Genomic DNA, 19,369 nt, shown 5'->3' with positions numbered 1-19,369 from the left:
GATAAAATAATATAAGTAATGGAGAGTGAAGTATAGGAACTGTTTTATGATTTGCAATGCATAGAGAATAAGTAATCTTTTCACCATCTTGAGAGCTAGTACCAGTCTGGGACTGGAAATTATTTATTTATTGTCTTTTTAGGGCCTTACCTGTGGCATATGGAAATTCCCAGACTAGGGGTTGAATCGGAGCCACAGTTGCTAGCCTACAACACAACCACAGCAACGTGGGGTCCAACCTGCATCTGTGACCTATACCACAGCTCATGGCAATGCTGGATCCTTAAACAGCTACACGAAGCCAGGGATCAAACCTGAATCCTCATGCATGTTAATCGGTTTCATTACCACTGAGCCACGTTGGGAACTCCCAGAAATAATTTTAATTTTTGTATATAACTTTTATATATTTTGTGATCCTGAAGAATTTGTATAAAATTGTCTGATGATACAATTTGCTGATTAGAAACACAAAATTTTAGAAAATATGCCACGTCTGGTTTTCCTAACGATTACAAATATAAATGATAGGTAATGATGACATCTGAGTTGTTACAACTGGAAGAAAGGATAAAGGAATGAAAGATGCCCTTTCACTTCATGTCTAGTGATGGCACTGTCATGAGCCTCTTGAGAGCTTTTTATGTGTGCTTTAAGGTTGTTGTTGTTTACACATCTTAACTTATAAAGATTTAATTCTAAGCCTTGCAAAATCAGTATTTTAAAGTACAAAACAGATTAAAAATATAGGTCATATTAAAATCAGATAATAACATAGCAGTATAAAGGTCAGTGAAAATACTATATGTTGCATTTTATGTGTAGAATCCAATTTTCAAAATATTCTTAACATTGTTTTCCTTATATCTCCTTTCTAGGTGTCTTTTGGACCACTGTCTATTGACTATTAGAACATCCTGAAATTTGGTTGATTACTCTTTCAGAATCAGGAGCAATATAACTCACTGTGACATTTGCAATAGGATTTAAAACTAAAGCTTTGATTAGAAACCAAAATGATGGAAAAAAAAAAGTGTGAGGAAAATAAAAGTACTCATATTTTACAATCAACTAGATCACAATTGTTTCCACATCTATTTGACATCTCAATAAGATCAGTGGTATAAAGGGAATATCATGTAAAGGAGGGGAGTTTACATTCATTTTTTCTTAGTGGTAATGAACCAGAGAAGTATTCATGAGGATGCAGATCCCATCCCTGGCCTCGATCAGTGGGTTAAGGATCTGACATTGCCATGAGCTATGGTGTAAGTCACAAACGCAACTCAGATCTGGCATTGCTGTGGTTGTGGCACAGGCCAGAAGCCATGGCTCTGATTCAACCCCTTGCCTGGGAACTTCCCTATGCTCCGGGTGTGGCCTTAAAAATTAAAATAATAATAATGATTTAAAGGAGAGAGGGTTTCAGGAGATTTCTTTGGAGAGTGAGGCTACTTTTCTGCTAGTCTCTGATCCCTAATTTTCAATCTCCCAAAGTGGTAGAAAAGAGAGAAAATAAGTTTACTGTTTACCTCAACTCTAGTGATGCAACTCCCATGCAACCTCTAAGAGCTCTCTGAATTACAGTTTTCCCAAATGCACAAGACTCATACCTGAGAAAATCTGACACTTGAAAAAGCTAAAGTGAACTCTGGCTGTAGAATACTTATTGGTAGTATTTGCACTCCCAGAGGTTTTTGGGGCAAAAAGTTTACACATAATTTTGTGGACTAAATGTGGACCACAGGGGAGAGTAAGCTGGTAGAGGGATGCTTGCAATCTAGCTGGTTACAGGGACTCAAACAATAAGAATATGGACATGTCTTGATTACTCAGGGAAGCAAAGTCACAAGCATAGAGTTTCATGAACCTTGGCTAAGGGAAATGAATTAGAGGGATCTAGCAGAGAGCTTCCAAATAGCTTGCACACACACACACACAGACACATACATATACACAGCCCTCAAGAGAGTCATTTTAAGATCTGTCAGGTTCAGAGAGAGGTCAATTTATTATGCACCCAGTTCACAAAGGACTCCTGCTATCACTTAACCAATCTCACTCCTCTAACCTTTTCCTATCAATGCTGAGAGGTGAGGAGGCACTAGAAACTGACAAGCATTGACATTTTTCACAGAACTCGAACAAAATATTTTAAAATTTGTTTGGAAGCACAAAAGACCCAGAATAGGGAAAGACAGCCTGAAAAAGAAAAATGGAGCTGGAAGAATCAGGCTCATGGACTTCAGACTACACTACAAAGCAACAATCATCAAAATTGGATGGTACTGGCACAAAGACAGAAATATAGATCAGTGGAACAGGATAGAAAGCCCAGAATTAAACCCTACAGCCAACTCATCTATGACAAAGGAGGCAAGAATATACAATGGAGAAAGGATAGCTTGTTCAATAAGTGGTGCTGGGAAAACTGGACAGCCACATGGAAAAGAATGAAATTAGAATACTCCCTAACACCATACACAAAAATAAACTCCAAATGGATTAAAGACCTAGATATAAGACCAGACACTATCAAACTCCTAGAGGAAAACATAGGCCAAACACTCTCTGACATAAACGGCAGCAACATCTTCTCAGATCCACCTCTTAAGAGTATTGACAATAAAAAGAAAAATAAACAAATGGGACCTTCTCAAACTTAAAATTTTCTGCACAGCAAAGGAAACCCTAAACAACACAAAAAGACAACCCACAGAATGGGAGAAAATCTTTGCAAGTGATTCAACTGACAAGGGATTAATCTCCAAAATTTATAAACAACATTTGCAGCTCCATACCAAAAAAACAAACCACCCCATCCAAAAATGGGCAGAAGATCTAAAAAGACAATTCTCCAAAGAAGACATACAGATGGCCGAGAAACACATGAAAAGATGTTCAACATCACTCATTATTGGAGAAATGCAATCAAAACCACTCTGAGGGACCAACTTACACCAGCCAGAATGGCCATCATCCAAAAGGCTATAAACAATAAGTGCTAGAGAGGGTGTGGAGAAAAAGGAACCCTAGTACACTGTGGGTGGGATTGTAAATTGGTGCAACCACTGTGGAAAGCAGTATGGAGATGCCTCAGAAAACTAAACATAGAACTACCATTTGGTCCAGCAATCCCACTCCTGGGCATCTATCCAGAGAAAACCATGACTCGCAAAGACACATGTACTCCAATGTTCACTGCAGCACTATTTGCAATAGCCAAGACATGGAAATAACCTAAATGTCCATTGACAGAGGAGTGGATCCAGAAGATGTTGTACATATACACAATGGAATATTACTCAGCCATCAAAAAGAATGAAATACCAGCATTTTTAGCAACATGGATGGACCTAGAAACTATCATGCTGAGTGAAGTCAGCTGTACAATGAGACACCAACATCCAATGCTTTCACTGACATGTGGAATCTGAAAAGAGAACAGACGGAACTTCTTTGCAGAACAGATGCTGACTCACAGACATTGAAAAACTTATGGTCTCTGGAGGAGACAGTTTGGGGGGTGGGGGGATGTGCCTGGGCTGTGGGATGGAAATCCTGTGAAATCAGATTGTGATGATCATTATACAACTACAGATGTGATAAATTCATTTGAGTAATTTAATTTACTAAGTAAATTAAAAAAAAATAAAAATAAAAAAAGAAAGAAAGAAACTGACAAGCAAGCTGGGAAGGGTGGCAAGGAAAATTAATGCTTGGCAGAGAAAGAGAATGAAACAAATACCCCCTGCTTTCCTTTACCCAGGCTCCCAGCCATAAGATAACACAAGTGGAAAGCAGGGAAGATCTGATACACTGAATGTAGAATTGTGATGTATGCACATATATAGTGGAGTGGACATTTTAGTTACCAAATAAGGGCTGTGCTTCTGACTTAACAGGACTGAGAAGTCTGCCTGTTGCCTAGCTGTTAGCAGAAATGCTTAATATTTGATAGAGTTTTGCTATGAGGTAGGAAGTGAGCAAAAAATTCTACTGATCAGAGTATTTGTTAATGTAATAATTATACTTGTAATAATACTCCAATGGTTCTTTAAAGATTACCTAGAATTTTGACATACTATCTTTTGACCTTACCAGCAATTAAACATTTACAAGATAATAGACTCCTTTATCATAGTTTCTGGGGCTGCTCTGAGCTCGTGTGTGTACATGCACATGCATGTGGCACATGTGTGTGTATGTGTTTGTGAGGTGTACTGTGTTTATCCTTGCTTATGCATGTGTATATAGTGTATATATGCCTATATTGGGTGGAAACAAATAAGGAGAAAGATGTACTTTCTTCATTGTTTACTACAACCCATTAGACACATGGCCACGTTCATTTATTATGACAATATATTTTAGAACCTAGATTTCAAACTTTTCATATGTCAATTTTTAGGACAAAAAGACTTACAATGGCTTAAAGTTTTTTTTCAAATATGTCATATACTTCATGAGAAACATCAATAATTATGATAAATATACACACTACACATGAAATTAAACCAAAGTTTTCAGGACTCAAATCTTTAGCAAATTCTGGGAAAACATTAGGATAAGTCAACAAGAGTCAGAATGTGCAAACAGGCTATAACCTTGCTACTCAGCAGGACAACAATATCCATTAAGTTCTCAAGAGTTGCAAATGATTGCAAATCTCTTCTTAACAGTTTTAATTAGGAAATGTCTCATGACTGACAAATGTATTCATTATTTCCTTTAATGGTTGGTCAGAGTCTATATCTCTCAGAGTCTTTAGAGCTTTTCTTTATGAAAAAGTCAGGATTGAAGTAAAAAAAAATGAGATTGATATTCACCTACAATCTAATAGCAGAGAGGACAGGCCTAGTCTTAATTGAAAAGTGTTTTGCAAGGCATAATGACTATTTAAGGTTCATAGGAATTTTCTAACATAATTCATTAATGATATCTCAACATGTTTGCTTCATCAACTGTAATTCACCATCTTTATGAGATACTAGAAATTCCTACAGAATTATATAATGGTGAGATTCCTTGAAATATAGGAACAAATGGTGATCTCTAGGTGCAGAAAATGATGTGAGAATGATAAAATCTTTAGGCAGATGGCATTTAGGAAACCACCACATCCTATAAACTGCTGTGAGTGGATACCCTAGCCCTAGTTAGAATAGATGCCTGGAACTATTTCTGCATTTCTGAGGTGGGTCTTAGGTGGGTGGTATGGGTTTGTGTATATGATTCTGGTGATGATAAGTATTATAATGTTGAATTATCAAATCATAATTCATGGCCCAGTCATAATACCATACACTATAACATAAAATTGGAGGGACTGTTGTATTCTACAGTCTTTGATGACAGTCTGGATATTCTAGGGATGGAACTGAGCTAAAGAATAGGGTTTGACCCTTCAGATGCTGGACAAGCAATCACATATAGCACTACCCTTTGCATTTTGAAAGTATGTCAATAGATTATCTTTAAACATGTCATTTGGAGAATGTGTTTGACAGAGAGACTGTCTCCCCTTCCTCCTGGCTATACTTCTCTTCATATCAAACAAACAAACAAAAAAATGAGCCTGGAGTATCTGCTGTGGCTCAGGGGTAGCAAACCTAACTATATCCGTGGGGAGTCGGGTACTATCCTTGGCCCTGCTCAGTGGGTTAAGAATCTGGCATTGCTGTGGCTGTGGTATAGGCCAGTATCTATAGCTTCAATTTAACCCCCTGGGAACTTCAGTATGACCTGTGGCCCTAAAAAATAGACACACACACAAAACAAGAGAGAGCCTAACTTACATGCTGCCCAAAGTTATAGATTGTTCTCTGACTTCATGGATCCTGTAAGTATCTTTAGTTAAGGGATGACTCTCAAGTGTGGAAATGTACTTACTCTAGGTCTAGCAAAGGAGAACAGCTTAAGAAGTATATAAGGTCAGTTGAGCAAAGTGGTTAAAAGCAAGGCTTTGCATTAGTTCCTGTGGCTAGTATAACAAATTACCACAAATTGAGTGAACTCAAGTCTACAGTTTAATTATGGGATCTATTGAAATTACAGGGTTTTTTTTTTTCTTTTTCAGCTGCAGGCATTAATAACTTTCATATCCAGGAATAATGCCTTGGATGTTTTTTTAAATATTTTAAAGATATGAAACAATATGAAGGATTTTAACATGTCTTCTACTTGAATATACGTATCCCAGTAGAATTCATTTGTACAGCTTAAAAACAACTTCTACATGAATAGAATACATACGCACATTTAATAAATTGAATACTAAGTTATCATTTTTATATTTTTCCTTTCTGCTTGGAATTATAATTAATTCTATCATGAAAAATGAATCTTGGGCAAGACATCTAAGAAGATAAACATGAATACAGTCTTTAAAATAGCCTCTATCTTGTTGTCTTAGGGCAACAATCGTATCTGGCAAGAATTGTTACCAAAGCTGTTCCCTCAGATCCATACCCCTGCCATTCCCTCCAGGTAAATTTGCAGAAAACCACAACTAACCATACTACCCTCTATCTGTGTTCACAGCATAGAACAAGAGTCTAACCAAGAGTCTAATTACAAGAAAAAACTGATGCAAACTGGTTCAGCTTCAAATGTGGGACAAAAGTTGCCCTGTGTTTTATTACCATTTCATTGTAATAGTCAGCTCTCTGCCTGTTTGCCCATGATGGTTCAACCTGCTTCCAACACAGATGCCAAAGGCAGAAATAGAAACAGGGCAGAAAAAAGGTGGTACCCAGTTCCAGGAAGATCCCACCTATTCCCAGAAAACCACTGCTGTATGTTTCCCCCTTATTAGCCTGACCCTTAAAATCTTGTCTTAATAATCCCCTGGGCAAGAAGTTTGTGAACTAAGTTCCTACTTCTCTATTCTCTGGCCATTGAAAAAGTTTGTCCTACTTCAATCTTGGCTTGGGTTTCTTTTTTTTTTTTTTTTTTTTTTGGTTTCATGAACCCAAATGAGAAAAGAACCTTCCCCTCTGAGGCAGGGATCTTGGCTGGGCTAGGTCTCCAAGGGAGATCCCTAAGGCCTAATTCAGTAATAGAATGATCAATTTAAAATATATGTCCAGTTGGTCTATTTTGCTTCCTGTTGTTACCTTCTTTTATTTCTACCACAGTATCCTACTTTTTTTTTTTAGAGGACTTATCTTTATCTTGTTTATTTATGTGTTTATTATCTCTCTTCCACCATTTGGATATAAACTAAATATGAGGCTTCATCCTGTAGACTGTGGCTTTCCTCCCTAGAGCACCACCTTGCTCAGAGAAGGCATTCAAGTTAATTAACTAAAAGGAATCAAGAGTATAAATTTTACCAAAATTTTGGCAAAAATTCTAAAGAGTTAAAAAATAAAGACTGGCAAATGTTTTGTCCTTACAGAAGTCTATCTTTATTAAATCACGGATGTCTTCATTTCATAGGAACTTGAAAGTAATTATTGAGATATACCTAAGTACTTCAAATAGATAATTTTCCTTTCTCATTTATTTAACTATATACTTGTTTTAGCTCTTTAAGAAGCGTTCAATAAAACTTTAAGACAAAAAAACAAAAAATGAATAGAGATGAGTCTTTCTTTGAAATGCTATTTTTTTTTTCTGTGTAGAAAGGATCTGAGCTTACACAGAGTATGCCCCAGATACTTATGCTTATGTTTGTGTAAAAACAGCAAAATCTTTAAGCCTTGTCCTTCACACTGCACAAATTTATTTAAGACTTAGACTTTCTACTAAGCTTACAAAATCATTTGTCAAAACAAGCATTACCTCTTGGTCTTCAGGTGAGATGGTAGACACTCTAGTTAAATGAATATATACACACAGAACTTGTTTTTTTCCAATCCCAAGAATCATAAGTTGTCATTTGCCAAATATAAGTTCTGTTTTGACATGTTAGTCTTGTAGCATAATGGCTATTAGTATTCTCCTTACTTGTAAGAAAAAGATAACTAATAAAAAGACAGTAAGCTGTCCCTGTATAGGATTATCCAAATGTTAAATATATTTCAGGTGTGAAAATCTACAGACTGTTTTCGTAACCTCCACACTATCAAAACAACACTGTACAGATGTGCCAGGCAGTCAAGCGATTTTTAGAGTTGATCTCTGTTGCTGTGGTAGAATGCAAAAACCCCAATGTCACTGACAAGATATTGTTATCAAAGTTAGGATTATTAGCCGGAACATTCGGTCACCAAACAGGAACTGACACATTTTGAAAAGAAATCAAGAACCCTATATATTAACATTTCAGTACCTCTTGAAAGTGTCTAGGTCAAAATTAGAGCAATCCAAATGCATTTACTTAGAGAGAGTATGCAAGTTCACTGTCCTTCTAAAATTGTCAAGCTTTTATCATCTAATCTCACATTACAAAGAAAAGTAGTCAGACAGCCTCTGCCACATTCAATTTAAAGTAACATTCTTAACTCTAATTAGATACTCCTTTGGTTATTAAGTCATGGTGGATGTATACCGTCTTAATCAGTGAACTACAGAAAGACAAAAACAGGGATATTTTTCATTTTAGCACTTCATTTGTCACTCATGGAAGGTGTACTTTTTATCATTAAAGGTTGATTTAAAGTGAAACTGAATTGAATAAATAATTTTCTTATGCTGTGCTCAATCCCTCTAAGAGACAGAAGGGGTCAACCATTCATTACCACTCATGCTATCTATAATTTCAGTCCATCTCTCTGCTTTGCTTTGCTTTTCTTCCTCTCTCTGATTTACTCTGTACTCTACCACCACAATGATTCTCCTAAAAGATCTCTTTACTTCACTTTATTCTTTTGCTCAAAAGCATTCCCTCTTACCCCGCCAGGATTTAATCTAAGCCCTTTACCTCACATCTAAGTCCTTTGATTTCACCTCATTTCAAGATCTACAGCCCCTCTGTCACGATCACCTGTAAACTAAACCTCCAGTGGTGACCCACTTAATGTTCCACTTCATCTTCTTTCTGGAGCATTGCCTTTTTGAGGGTTTGGGGTCTTGCTTTTCTCATGGAATTCCTTGTGCTGAGGTATCCTCCCCTCCCCTTTAACGTTCTTTCTTTAAGATCTAGCCCCAGTACCACCTCCTTTAAAAAAGTTCTCTGAGAATCGCCACAAAATGGCATCTCTTCCTTCCTGTGTATTCTTTTTTCTTAATTTTGAAAATTTTTGCATTATTTATTATAGCTGATTTACAACACGGTTCCAATTTCTGTTATACAGCAAAGTGACCCAGTCATACATATACATACATTCCTTTTCTTATAGTATCTTCCATCATGTTCTATCCCAAGAGATTGGACACAGTTCCCTGTAGTACACAACAGGACCTCATTGCTTATCCATTCTAAATGTAATAGTTTGCATCTACTAACCCCAAACTCCCAGTCAGTCCATCCCACTCCCCTCTCCCCTTGGCAACTACAAGTCTTTTACCTATGTCTGAGTCTGTTTCTGTTTTGTAGATAGGTTCGTTTGTGCCTTATTTTAGATTTCACATATAAGTGATATCATATAGTATTTGATATCTTCCTCCTTCTGACATACTTCACTTAATATGATAATCTTAACTGCCTTCCTGTGTATTCTTATTACACAGACATTCTCCATTAATCATATATTTCTTTGGGCCCACTTTGAACTTATGCTGCAAAGCCTTTATATATTGGGGGCACTTGTATTCTTTCCAAAGGTAGATTATGAACTCCTTGAAGGCAGTAGCCTTTTCCCATCATTTCCTTTATGATAGGATAGCTAGCACAGTGTCCTTCATATACTAATCATACAACTAATGTCCCTAAATCAAATATTTTTAAAAAGTATTTGAGAAGTAAAGTGTACAGATGAGAAAACTAACGTCTAGAATCATCAATAACATGCCTAAAGCTGACTAGCAGCCAAAGATTTAGCTTGCTTGATAATTAAAGATGTTTTCTACTTATACCAAAGTTATATTATTTCATTACTTGATTGGTCGCTCTAAGCCAACTAATTTATGAAATTCACTGGTATAATAAAGCATATCCATATATGTTTACAGAATAACTCAATTGTAATATCTTACAGAGTAAAAAACAATATGCAAGAATCGTGATGACAATGGGGACATTGATATTTTTAATGTACCTGTGAATGACATGGTGAATAGTCTAATGAGGACCAAATATTACAAAAGCCTCTGATGTCCTATTAAATCTTATGTTCTACCACATAGTATTGTAAATATATCATTGTAAATCTACCTTTTCCATGAAGGTGGATAAATAGTTCAATTTAACTTCTGTAATATTTAAAATGTAATTGGACTTGCCGTCGTGGCACAGTGGTTGACGAATCTAACTAGGAGCCATGAGGTTGCGGGTTCGGTCCCTGCCCTTGCTCAGTGGGTTGACGATCCAGCGTTGCCGTGAGCTGTGGTGTGGGTTGCAGACGCAGCTCGGATCCCGCCTTGCTGTGGCTCTGGCGTAGCCCTGTGGCTACAGCTCTGATGAGACCCCTAGCCTGGGAACCTCCATATGCCGCGGGAGCAGCCCAAGAAATAGCAAAAAAGACAAAAAAAAAAAAAAAAGTAATAGACAATTGCAAGTTCAATTTTACCATGAAGGTTTTAAAAAGCTGGTATGTGGAAAACAAGTAGAAATAATGTTACTGACGAAAACGAAGTTAACAAATATTTTAAAATCAACAGTAACTTGGGTCCTGGATAAAGTTAGTCTGATATATATTGGGTTTATCCTTTTAAAGGGCTTTGTCTCTGGGTAGTTTGAGAGCAATGTTTCATATTGTCACTTACCATCTTTCAGGATGGTTTCTCGCTCTGTGCCATCTATCTTCTGTCGGCCAATTAGGAAACTGGTAGTGTCAGCAAAGTAGATATAATTGGTTTCTGCATGAAAATCTAAAGCCCGAGGGTTTACCAGATTTTCTATGGGGATCATGTATTCATCGGCTATCTTGGTATTCAAGTCCATTCCTCTAACAATTCCTGGGCGTCCTTTCCCATAAAAAAGGAATAGCTCATTCTTTGGTCCTGCAGAAGAAAGATTACAAACATAAACAACCAGTGCTGCCTAATCTTCTTTACACTGCCTAATGCCACTGTTTAATTAACTGGCACAATGAGTGTTTTTTAAATTCAATACCAAAAATTAAACTCTAAAATATGCCAAATGTATCTCAATGCAAGAAGGCCAGCTAATTGCATTACTTTAATTAAAACAGAAATTACTTCTGTGAATAGGTTATATTTATTTAATTATTATTTTGTCTGCAACTGTCTGTATAGCAAAATCATGACAGATCATTGGATAACTTGCAACTGTAGATACAGACATTTTTTAAAATATCCAGCACATTTAATTTTCTAGTTCATTACATTCTAACACATTTTTAGACCCTAACTGTAGCATTCATTACATTTGGCAATGCTAAAAACTTCAGAATATTTAAAACATCCCCTTACTCAGAGTCTATATCTATAGACTTTTTGTCAGAGACAAACAAAAAGAATCACACAGTATCACATAACTTTCATTTAAATATATTACAGGTTGTCTAAACATGTGATTTATTTTCTTTTTTTTTTTTTTGTCTTTTGTCTTTTTGTTGTTGTTGTTGCTATTTCTTGGGCTGCTCCCACGGCATATGGAGGTTCCCAGGCTAGGGGTCGAATCGGAGCTGTAGCCACCGGCCTACGCCACAGCCACAGCAACTCGGGATCCGAGCCGCGTCTGCAACCTACACCACAGCTCACGGCAACGCCGGATCGTTAACCCACTGAGCAAGGGCAGGGACCGAACCCGCAACCTCATGGTTCCTAGTCGGATTCGTTAACCACTGCGCCACGACGGGAACTCCTAAACATGTGATTTATTTTCTTAAGAAGTGAAATCAAATGCCAGTTAAAGCATGACTTTTGTCTTCACATCTTCATTAGAATGTCAGAGGTTGATGCTGTCTGTCAGTAACTCTGATGTGCAACACATTCCTTATCAAAAACTAAACAAAACAAAACAAAAAAAAACCCAAATAAAAAAACTGTGTCCTGGGCTAAAATGCCAAAATCAAGGCATCCTTTTCTACAGAATGAATGAAAGTCCTTCAGACTTTTATATGAAAATATGTGTAAGGCTCTCCTACTGCCAAGACACATTATACTTAAGTTTAATATTCATAATTTTGAAGAAAATACTACATATGGAAAGGAAAACATAATGGGTTTTATTAATAAACTGAGAATACACATGACTATTATATTTGGATAACCATACCATAAATAGGATTCCTAGTAACTTAAAATAATTACATTGTAACAATACGAAGAAAAAAAAAAAGAGATCCCCTTAAACTCAATACGCTAAATACAAACTATATCATCTTATAAATGTCTATCTTGTTTTCTTTTAAAATTAGTGTTAATAAATATTAAATATATACATAGTAATAAAATTGTAAACCATCTATAATGGAAAAAAATAAAAATCATTATATAAAAAATGAATAAAAATAAAGCAAACTTCATTTACCTAGTGCAGTTCTTAAGAATATGTCCAGAAGAGGAGAATGAATGTTCATGTCCCAAACCAATCACCCCCTTTCATCCCAGAGACATCCAAGATTCTGGCTATGGTGTTTATCATGTATTTTTTTAGAAGTTTTGGTATGTATGTTATTTGTATTTCCCAACACATTTATTTTTTTTTCCATTTTATGGGCTCACCTGTTATAGGTGGAAGTTCCTGGGCCAAGGATTGAATCTGAGCCACAGCTGCAACCTGAGCCACAGGTGCAGCAACACCAGATCCATGAACCCACTACACTGGGCTGGGGATCAAACCTACACCTTCACTGTGACCTCAGCCTCCGTAGTCAGATTCTTAACCCACTGTGCCATATCCGTAACTAGATTGTTTAATTTTGTGTGATTTAATTGCATGTGTGAATTCTCCTATGAGTTAATTTTATTCTTATTCCATACTGGATATTCATTTATGGTGGTTGTAGTCAATGTTCATTCATTTTTATTGCTATATTATAATCTTTTGTATGACTAATTCAATTTTAATTTATCTAGGTATTTTTCTAATGCACACATACAGAAGTGGCTATAATTTTGTATTCTATTACTTTTGTCTTATATTCCTTCAGTATGATCAGTATAATGTGATAATCCACCGAAGAAGGATCCCGTTGGTTTTATCTTTTCATTATTATAATAATACCGAGATAAGCATTTTCCCAACCTATCATTTTACATGTTTTCTTAGATGCTCTCTTAGTATACATTTCCAGAAATGGAATTACTAGGTAAAGAATATTAACATCCCTCTTCCTCATTAACCTCACTATCTCTCAGTGTCTATTTACTTTTTATTTTCTTTAAAAATTCTATTTCATATTATATAAAAGTAGAGCAAATCAATTGAAAATTAGCATTCCTGAGTATTTCCTATCAACTTTATATGAATAGATACTTTGATTTTTAAAAATTGGGATCTTATATATACATTTTAGTACTTAATTTTAAAAATATAATGATATTTTGTTGAGTCATTAAAAGTCTTCAAAACATTCTTTTCAATGGTAGCATCATGTTGCCTGCTAGAAGGCAATATTATATAGTCATCTAGTTACTGATTGTAGGATATTTAGATTGTTTCTGGGTTTTTAATTGTTTTACATACATTTACAATGAATTTCTTCAATCAAAAGTGGGATAACTGGAGTTCCCATCGTGGCTCAGTGGTTAACGAATCTGACTAGGAACCATGAGGTTGCGGGTTTGATCCCTGGCCTTGCTCAGTGGATTAAGGATCTGTCATTGCTGTGAGCTGTGGTGGAGGTTGCAGACGCGGCTTGGATCCCGCGTTGCTGTGGCTCTGGCGTAGGCTGACTGCTACAGCTCCGATTCGACCCCTAGCCTGGGAACCTCCATATGCCGTGAGAGAGGCCCTGGAAATGGAAAAAAGACAAATAAAAAGAAAAAGTGGGATAACTTGTTAAAGGATGTTAACAATTTTATGCCTTTTGTTATGTACTATCAAATACCTTTCCAATAGTGTATTGATTTCCAGTTTTATTAGCAATCTACAAGAAGGCTTGTTTTACTATACCTGTTTTTGCTAACATTAATTTTTGCTTGTTTTTTTTTTTTTTGTTTTGTTTTGTTTGTTGGTTTCTTGCTCTTTAGGGCTGTACCTGTGGCAATAAAAGTTCCCAGGCTAGGAACTGAATTATAGCTGCAGCTGACAGCCTACGCCACAGACACAGCAACACCAGATCTGAACCTTTTCTGTGACCTATACCACAGCTCACTGCAATGCCAGAGTCTTAACCCTTTGAGTGAGGCCAGGGACCAAACCTGCATCCTCATGGATACTAGTCAGTTTCATTACCACTCAGCCACAATGGGAATTCTTTCTTGTAGTTTTAACTTTAATTGGTAATTTGCTAACCTGGTACTTCACTGGTTTAACATATGTGTAGGTATGTGTGTGCGCAAGTAGATTTTAAATAAGAATGGTAACTATTTTCCCCACTGTTTAATTCAGTCACTTTTTTCAGTTATTCTGTACCTGTTTCTTCTAGTACGTTTTCCCGTACTATATGCGAGTGAAAACTAAAAATTGGATTTCACAGATACTGATATAGCCATGGATTTGGTTTTGATTTAAGTCCCTAAAAGCAGTTGTACTAGCTTGAATCTGGAATATGGAAATGAGATCATATTTTGCTGCTTCTGCTGCTTTTTATCTAATGGATAAACTGAATTTTCCCTCATCAGTCTTCTTCCTTTGTGTGTATTAAGAGGCAAGGAAATGGTGTCTTTTTGTTGTTTCACTTTGTTTAGTATGACCTATTATTTCTGAAGATAATAGCTGTGGTGCAAATTTCCTAATCCCTATATCTCAGCTAAAATCATGCATTTTTGAAGTTACCATTGCCATTTGTGGCTTTTCAATGCTCTACCTTTGGACTGTGCCAGGAGTTCCAGCTTTAAGTTAGTCTAGTTTGTGGTATTTTTGAGAACTATTATAAGGACCTAGTCTAGAAGCTGCTGCATCAGGCTTCTCAATGATTTTATAAGTACCTATCTATTTGTGTTTGATGCTTTCTGCTTAAAATAGCTAGAATTGTTTCTGTTAATGTAAACATAAATGTATTCTGACGGATCACTACATTAAGGGTGACTGAAGCTTATGCTGATCTTACACTTTTTCTTATGGCATATATATATGCATTTATATATAAGCATGCACATATGTATCCATTAGTGTCCATGACTGCATTTTTGCATGGCATACCATCACTTTCCAAGTGGTAACCAGAGCAGTTTAAAGGCTGGTTATACACACACTTCTATCTTGAGGTTTATGACACAATACACACATACCACACAAACATGTACACACACTTCCATCTTGAGGTTTCTCACACAATGCCTTCAGTTATCCAGAGGATTTCTTGAACTTGAGAGTTAGTCTTTATATTCATAGCATTTAAAAGAAAGTTAGAAATAATTAAAAAAAAACTAAAATGCATATATTTTATCACAGTTAAGCCTCTTAGGTTCTCGATTTTAAAGTATTTATACTATAAATTCTAACCACTTAGCCTTAAAATTAAAACAAATTTAGTGGTCTCATTTCATAGTCCTCAGCAAGCATATAAGAAATTAAGAGATGGTGGGAGAGTTCCAGAAAGGAAGCAGACAGAAATAAAAGACTATGATGAAAGAGAGACAAAACAGACACTGTATAAAAGAATCATCATAACCATAAAAATTATGTTATTTGCAGGACATTTAAAAACTAACATTCTCCACGTGGACACCATTTCTATGAGGGTCATTAATAGTACTATATCTGATTACAAAGACACCAAGTAAAGGACTGAACTAATTTTTGAGCAAAAGTTTAAATGTAATAAAAGCTATGTAGGGAAAATATTTATTACTTATTAAGTAAAGAAGCTTAATTATTCTAGCATATATCAAAAATAAAACAAAGATATATCTAACTACTAGAAAGGTTTTCAACACAATCTTTAAAGAGATGGATATTTAATTAGTATAGCTCCAGTTACCTGGAAAATGAAATGATGAAATGAATTTTACTGCTCAATGCTGGATAAGGTGAAGTATTACTTTATATGGATTCCTGTTGGGCTAAACAACACACCTATTACTAGAAGCAGCATCTTGCTTCAGAAAAGAGAAAATATAGTCAACCAACAACTCAAGCTCATAGACCAAAAATACTCTTTAGGGAATTAAGGAAAGGATTTTCCTAAAAAGCTTTTGTAAAGTATGTTTCCCAAAGATCCATAAATTTAGTGACTCTATAGCACAATCAGGTTTCTCATTCACATTGTCACACACATATAAAAGGAAAAAAAAAACAAAAACAAAATACAGGTTTTGAGAAAAATGGCTGGTATAAAAACATAGGCAAATTTGACCTGATGAAGTCTCATGTTATTATTGATGTTGATGCTCCTAATTAATACTAAGAACCATCTTTTGAAGCAGTAGCTGTTGGCAAATGTTTGATTTTTAATAACATACTTTTGCATGACCTGCCATCACTTCCCAAGTTGAAGCCAGTCCTGCAGCGACAGGTCCGTGTTTTGTAACTGCTGCCGAGCAGACAGATGTGTGAACATCCCCCCGGCATTCCGTATGGATCCACTTCACATGCATGGCTTCTGACTACAACAAATAAAAAACAGCATGTTTGAAATTCTCCAAAGACAAGATAATTATGTACATCAGTATTCTAAAACCTTTACAGTGCAAGAAGAGGGAATCCTAGCAAGAATCTATGTATTCACCTATTTAGTATCATAATCAGCTGGAAAAGAGTTTAAACCCTATTGAAAAAGAAAAGCAGAGATTTGCTAAAGTCCTCTGAAGGCTATATTTAAAAAAAATTCTGAGAAGATAAAATGCTTTTATATTAATAAAGCATTATTTTGCTGTAATAGGAATAATATCAGTGAAATATTATGTATTATTGTAATTATATTTCTTTTCAATCACTATTACTTGGAATCGTGATGAATAATATGACAATTTTCTTTTAGTATTAAAAATTTACATGCTTTTGAAAACTATATGCCATCTTCTCTTTGTATTCCTCCTGTCTAAATGAAAACCGAAATGTAGTTTAACTATTTTTTTCACACGTGTTGCTTTTATTTTCTAATCTCACTCCATTTCTATACTAGATCACATCTCCTCTCACCAACTTAGCAACTCTCCACTTTTCCACTTTCATTATTACTTTTGCTCTCTTCATTGGATCATGCCCATCAGCATACAAATGTGCCATTATTTCTGCATTTTGGGGAAAAATCTTACTTTTAACATGAATTCCTATACAATCCTTTAATTAGCTTCCCATTTCCTGTTCTACCTAACATGAACACTTTTTATTTATTTATTTATTTATTTTTAATTTTTTTATTTTCCCACTGTACAGCAAGGGGATCAGGTTATCCTTACATGTATACATTACAATGACATTTTTCTCCCCCACCCTTTCTTCTGTTGCAACATGAGTATCTAGACAAAGTTCTCAATGCTATTCAGCAGGATCTCCTTGTAAATCTAAGTTGTGTCTGATAAGTCCAAGCTCCCGATCCCTCCCACTCCCTCCCCCTCCCATCAGGCAGCCACAAGTCTTTTCTCCAGAACACTTTTTAGTTAGCACTGCTCATTTTCTACAATTTCTTTCCTTCCTATCTTTCTCAGATCACTCTCACCAGACATTCTTTTCACCACAAAACTCTTCTTGTCAGATCCCTATGAGGATGGGCCAATTGGACTTAAGTTTCTTTTCAGTCTCCTCTTTTGGTTCCTCCTATTGTCTTTGACTTATTGTTGGAGTGTCCTGGTGTCCCTTATTTGTCACTTTTCTTTTCCCCATCAATAATTATTTCCTCAGTGATCACATCCATTTTCTTGGCTTTAATGTCATCTGCATGCCAATGACTCTCAAATTGCTATGTCCAGCTTAGACTTCCACCTCAACTCCAGATTTGGATATTCAAAAATCTCCTTGATAGCCCCATCTGAATTTATGACTGATATTCAAAATAGCATGTAAAAAATATACTTTATTTCTTTGCCCAAAATCTTAGTTTTCCCAGTCTCAAAAAATAACTCAATTATTCCCATTGCTCAGCTCAAAACATTGTTATCATCCTTGCCTCTTCTTTTGTTTTGTTTTGTTTTTAATTGACAACCCACATTAAATCCATTAGGAAATCCTGTTGGCTATACCTTCAAATATATCCTGAGTCTAATGGATTTTGCAACCTTCACTGCTGCCATCTTGGTCCACTCCACCATCCTAACGTTCCACCCTCCACGCTCACAGCCTATTGTTAGTACGGTAGTCATAGTAATTCCTTTAAAGGGTCCGTCAGATTATGAAACTGCTTTCTCGGCTAAATGCTTCCTAAGTACTCCCCCGTCTCATGAAAAGTATAAGCAAAAGCTTTTATGAGTGTCTGCAGGTACCTATTTGTTATGGTCCTTCTCCTTTTCTCCAACTTAATTGCTTACTTCTCTTCTCCTTGTCTTCTCTGCTCTAGATATATGGGTTTCTTGAAACAATCTAAGCATGCTCTTCATGGTTTTTTGTGCATGCTCATTTTTCTACCTGCCTCTCTCCTTTAATTACTTCAAGTTTTCATTCAACTTTATATTTTCAATGGGACTTCCTCTGACCATTCAAAATAAAATTGCAAACTACCACCACTCCTGACAGTCATCTGCTTTATTTTTCTCCATCAGACTTACTATCTTCTAATACAACAATGTAATTTTTTTAAAATTGTGTCTTCTCTTCAACAGTGCAAATCTCATAAAGGCAATAATGTTTTGGTCTGTTTTATTCACCGCTGTATTCCCAATGTACATAGTATAGTTCCTGGTACATAGTAAATGGTCAATGAATAATTGGTGAATAAATAAATCCTAATATGAAACTCTCATAAGATTATCTACAGAATTCCAAACAGAATTTCTGGTAAATACATATGTGACAATACATTGCCTAAACTGAATTTATGTTAATAGTTATATCATTCTAAATTAGTTTTAATTTGAAGTACAAAAGGATAATAGTAGTTTTTGTATGTTACATTATTCTACATATGATTAAACCTAAACTGTATTGGTGAACACTTACTATGCAAAACCATTTTTGTGAGTTTTTGAGAAATATTTTGAAATGTTGCAGCTTTCTAATAAAAAATTAATTTTTAATTAACATGTGTTAAGGAATGACTGGGATATTGTCAAGAGACCCAATGGCTGCAATAAAACTGGACAGGTACTGCAA

At 35.7% G+C, this 19,369-nt stretch overlaps 1 protein-coding gene across 5 annotated transcripts in view; it reads right to left on the bottom strand.

Moving 5' to 3' along the window:
• LRP1B (LDL receptor related protein 1B) overlaps positions 1-19,369 on the bottom strand; it is a 1,884,722-nt gene that overhangs the window by 823,322 nt on the left and 1,042,031 nt on the right. For all 5 annotated transcript variants that reach the window (XM_084998912.1, XM_084998914.1, XM_021076285.2 and 2 more), the window contains 2 exons: positions 16,585-16,728; positions 10,813-11,049 (listed from right to left, as the gene is read on the bottom strand). In XM_084998912.1, the coding sequence (XP_084855038.1) occupies positions 10,813-11,049; positions 16,585-16,728 (381 nt within the window). The remainder of the gene's footprint in view (positions 1-10,812; positions 11,050-16,584; positions 16,729-19,369) is intronic.

The sequence above is a fragment of the Sus scrofa genome, chromosome 15 (assembly GCF_054392235.1).
Source record: "Sus scrofa isolate SSC_HxYL_T2T_F1_AM1 chromosome 15, Sscrofa_HxYL_maternal_Yorkshire_Landrace_v2.0, whole genome shotgun sequence".
NCBI classification, from domain to species: Eukaryota; Metazoa; Chordata; class Mammalia; order Artiodactyla; family Suidae; genus Sus; species Sus scrofa.
This window is presented reverse-complemented; position numbering and strand designations above follow the sequence as displayed.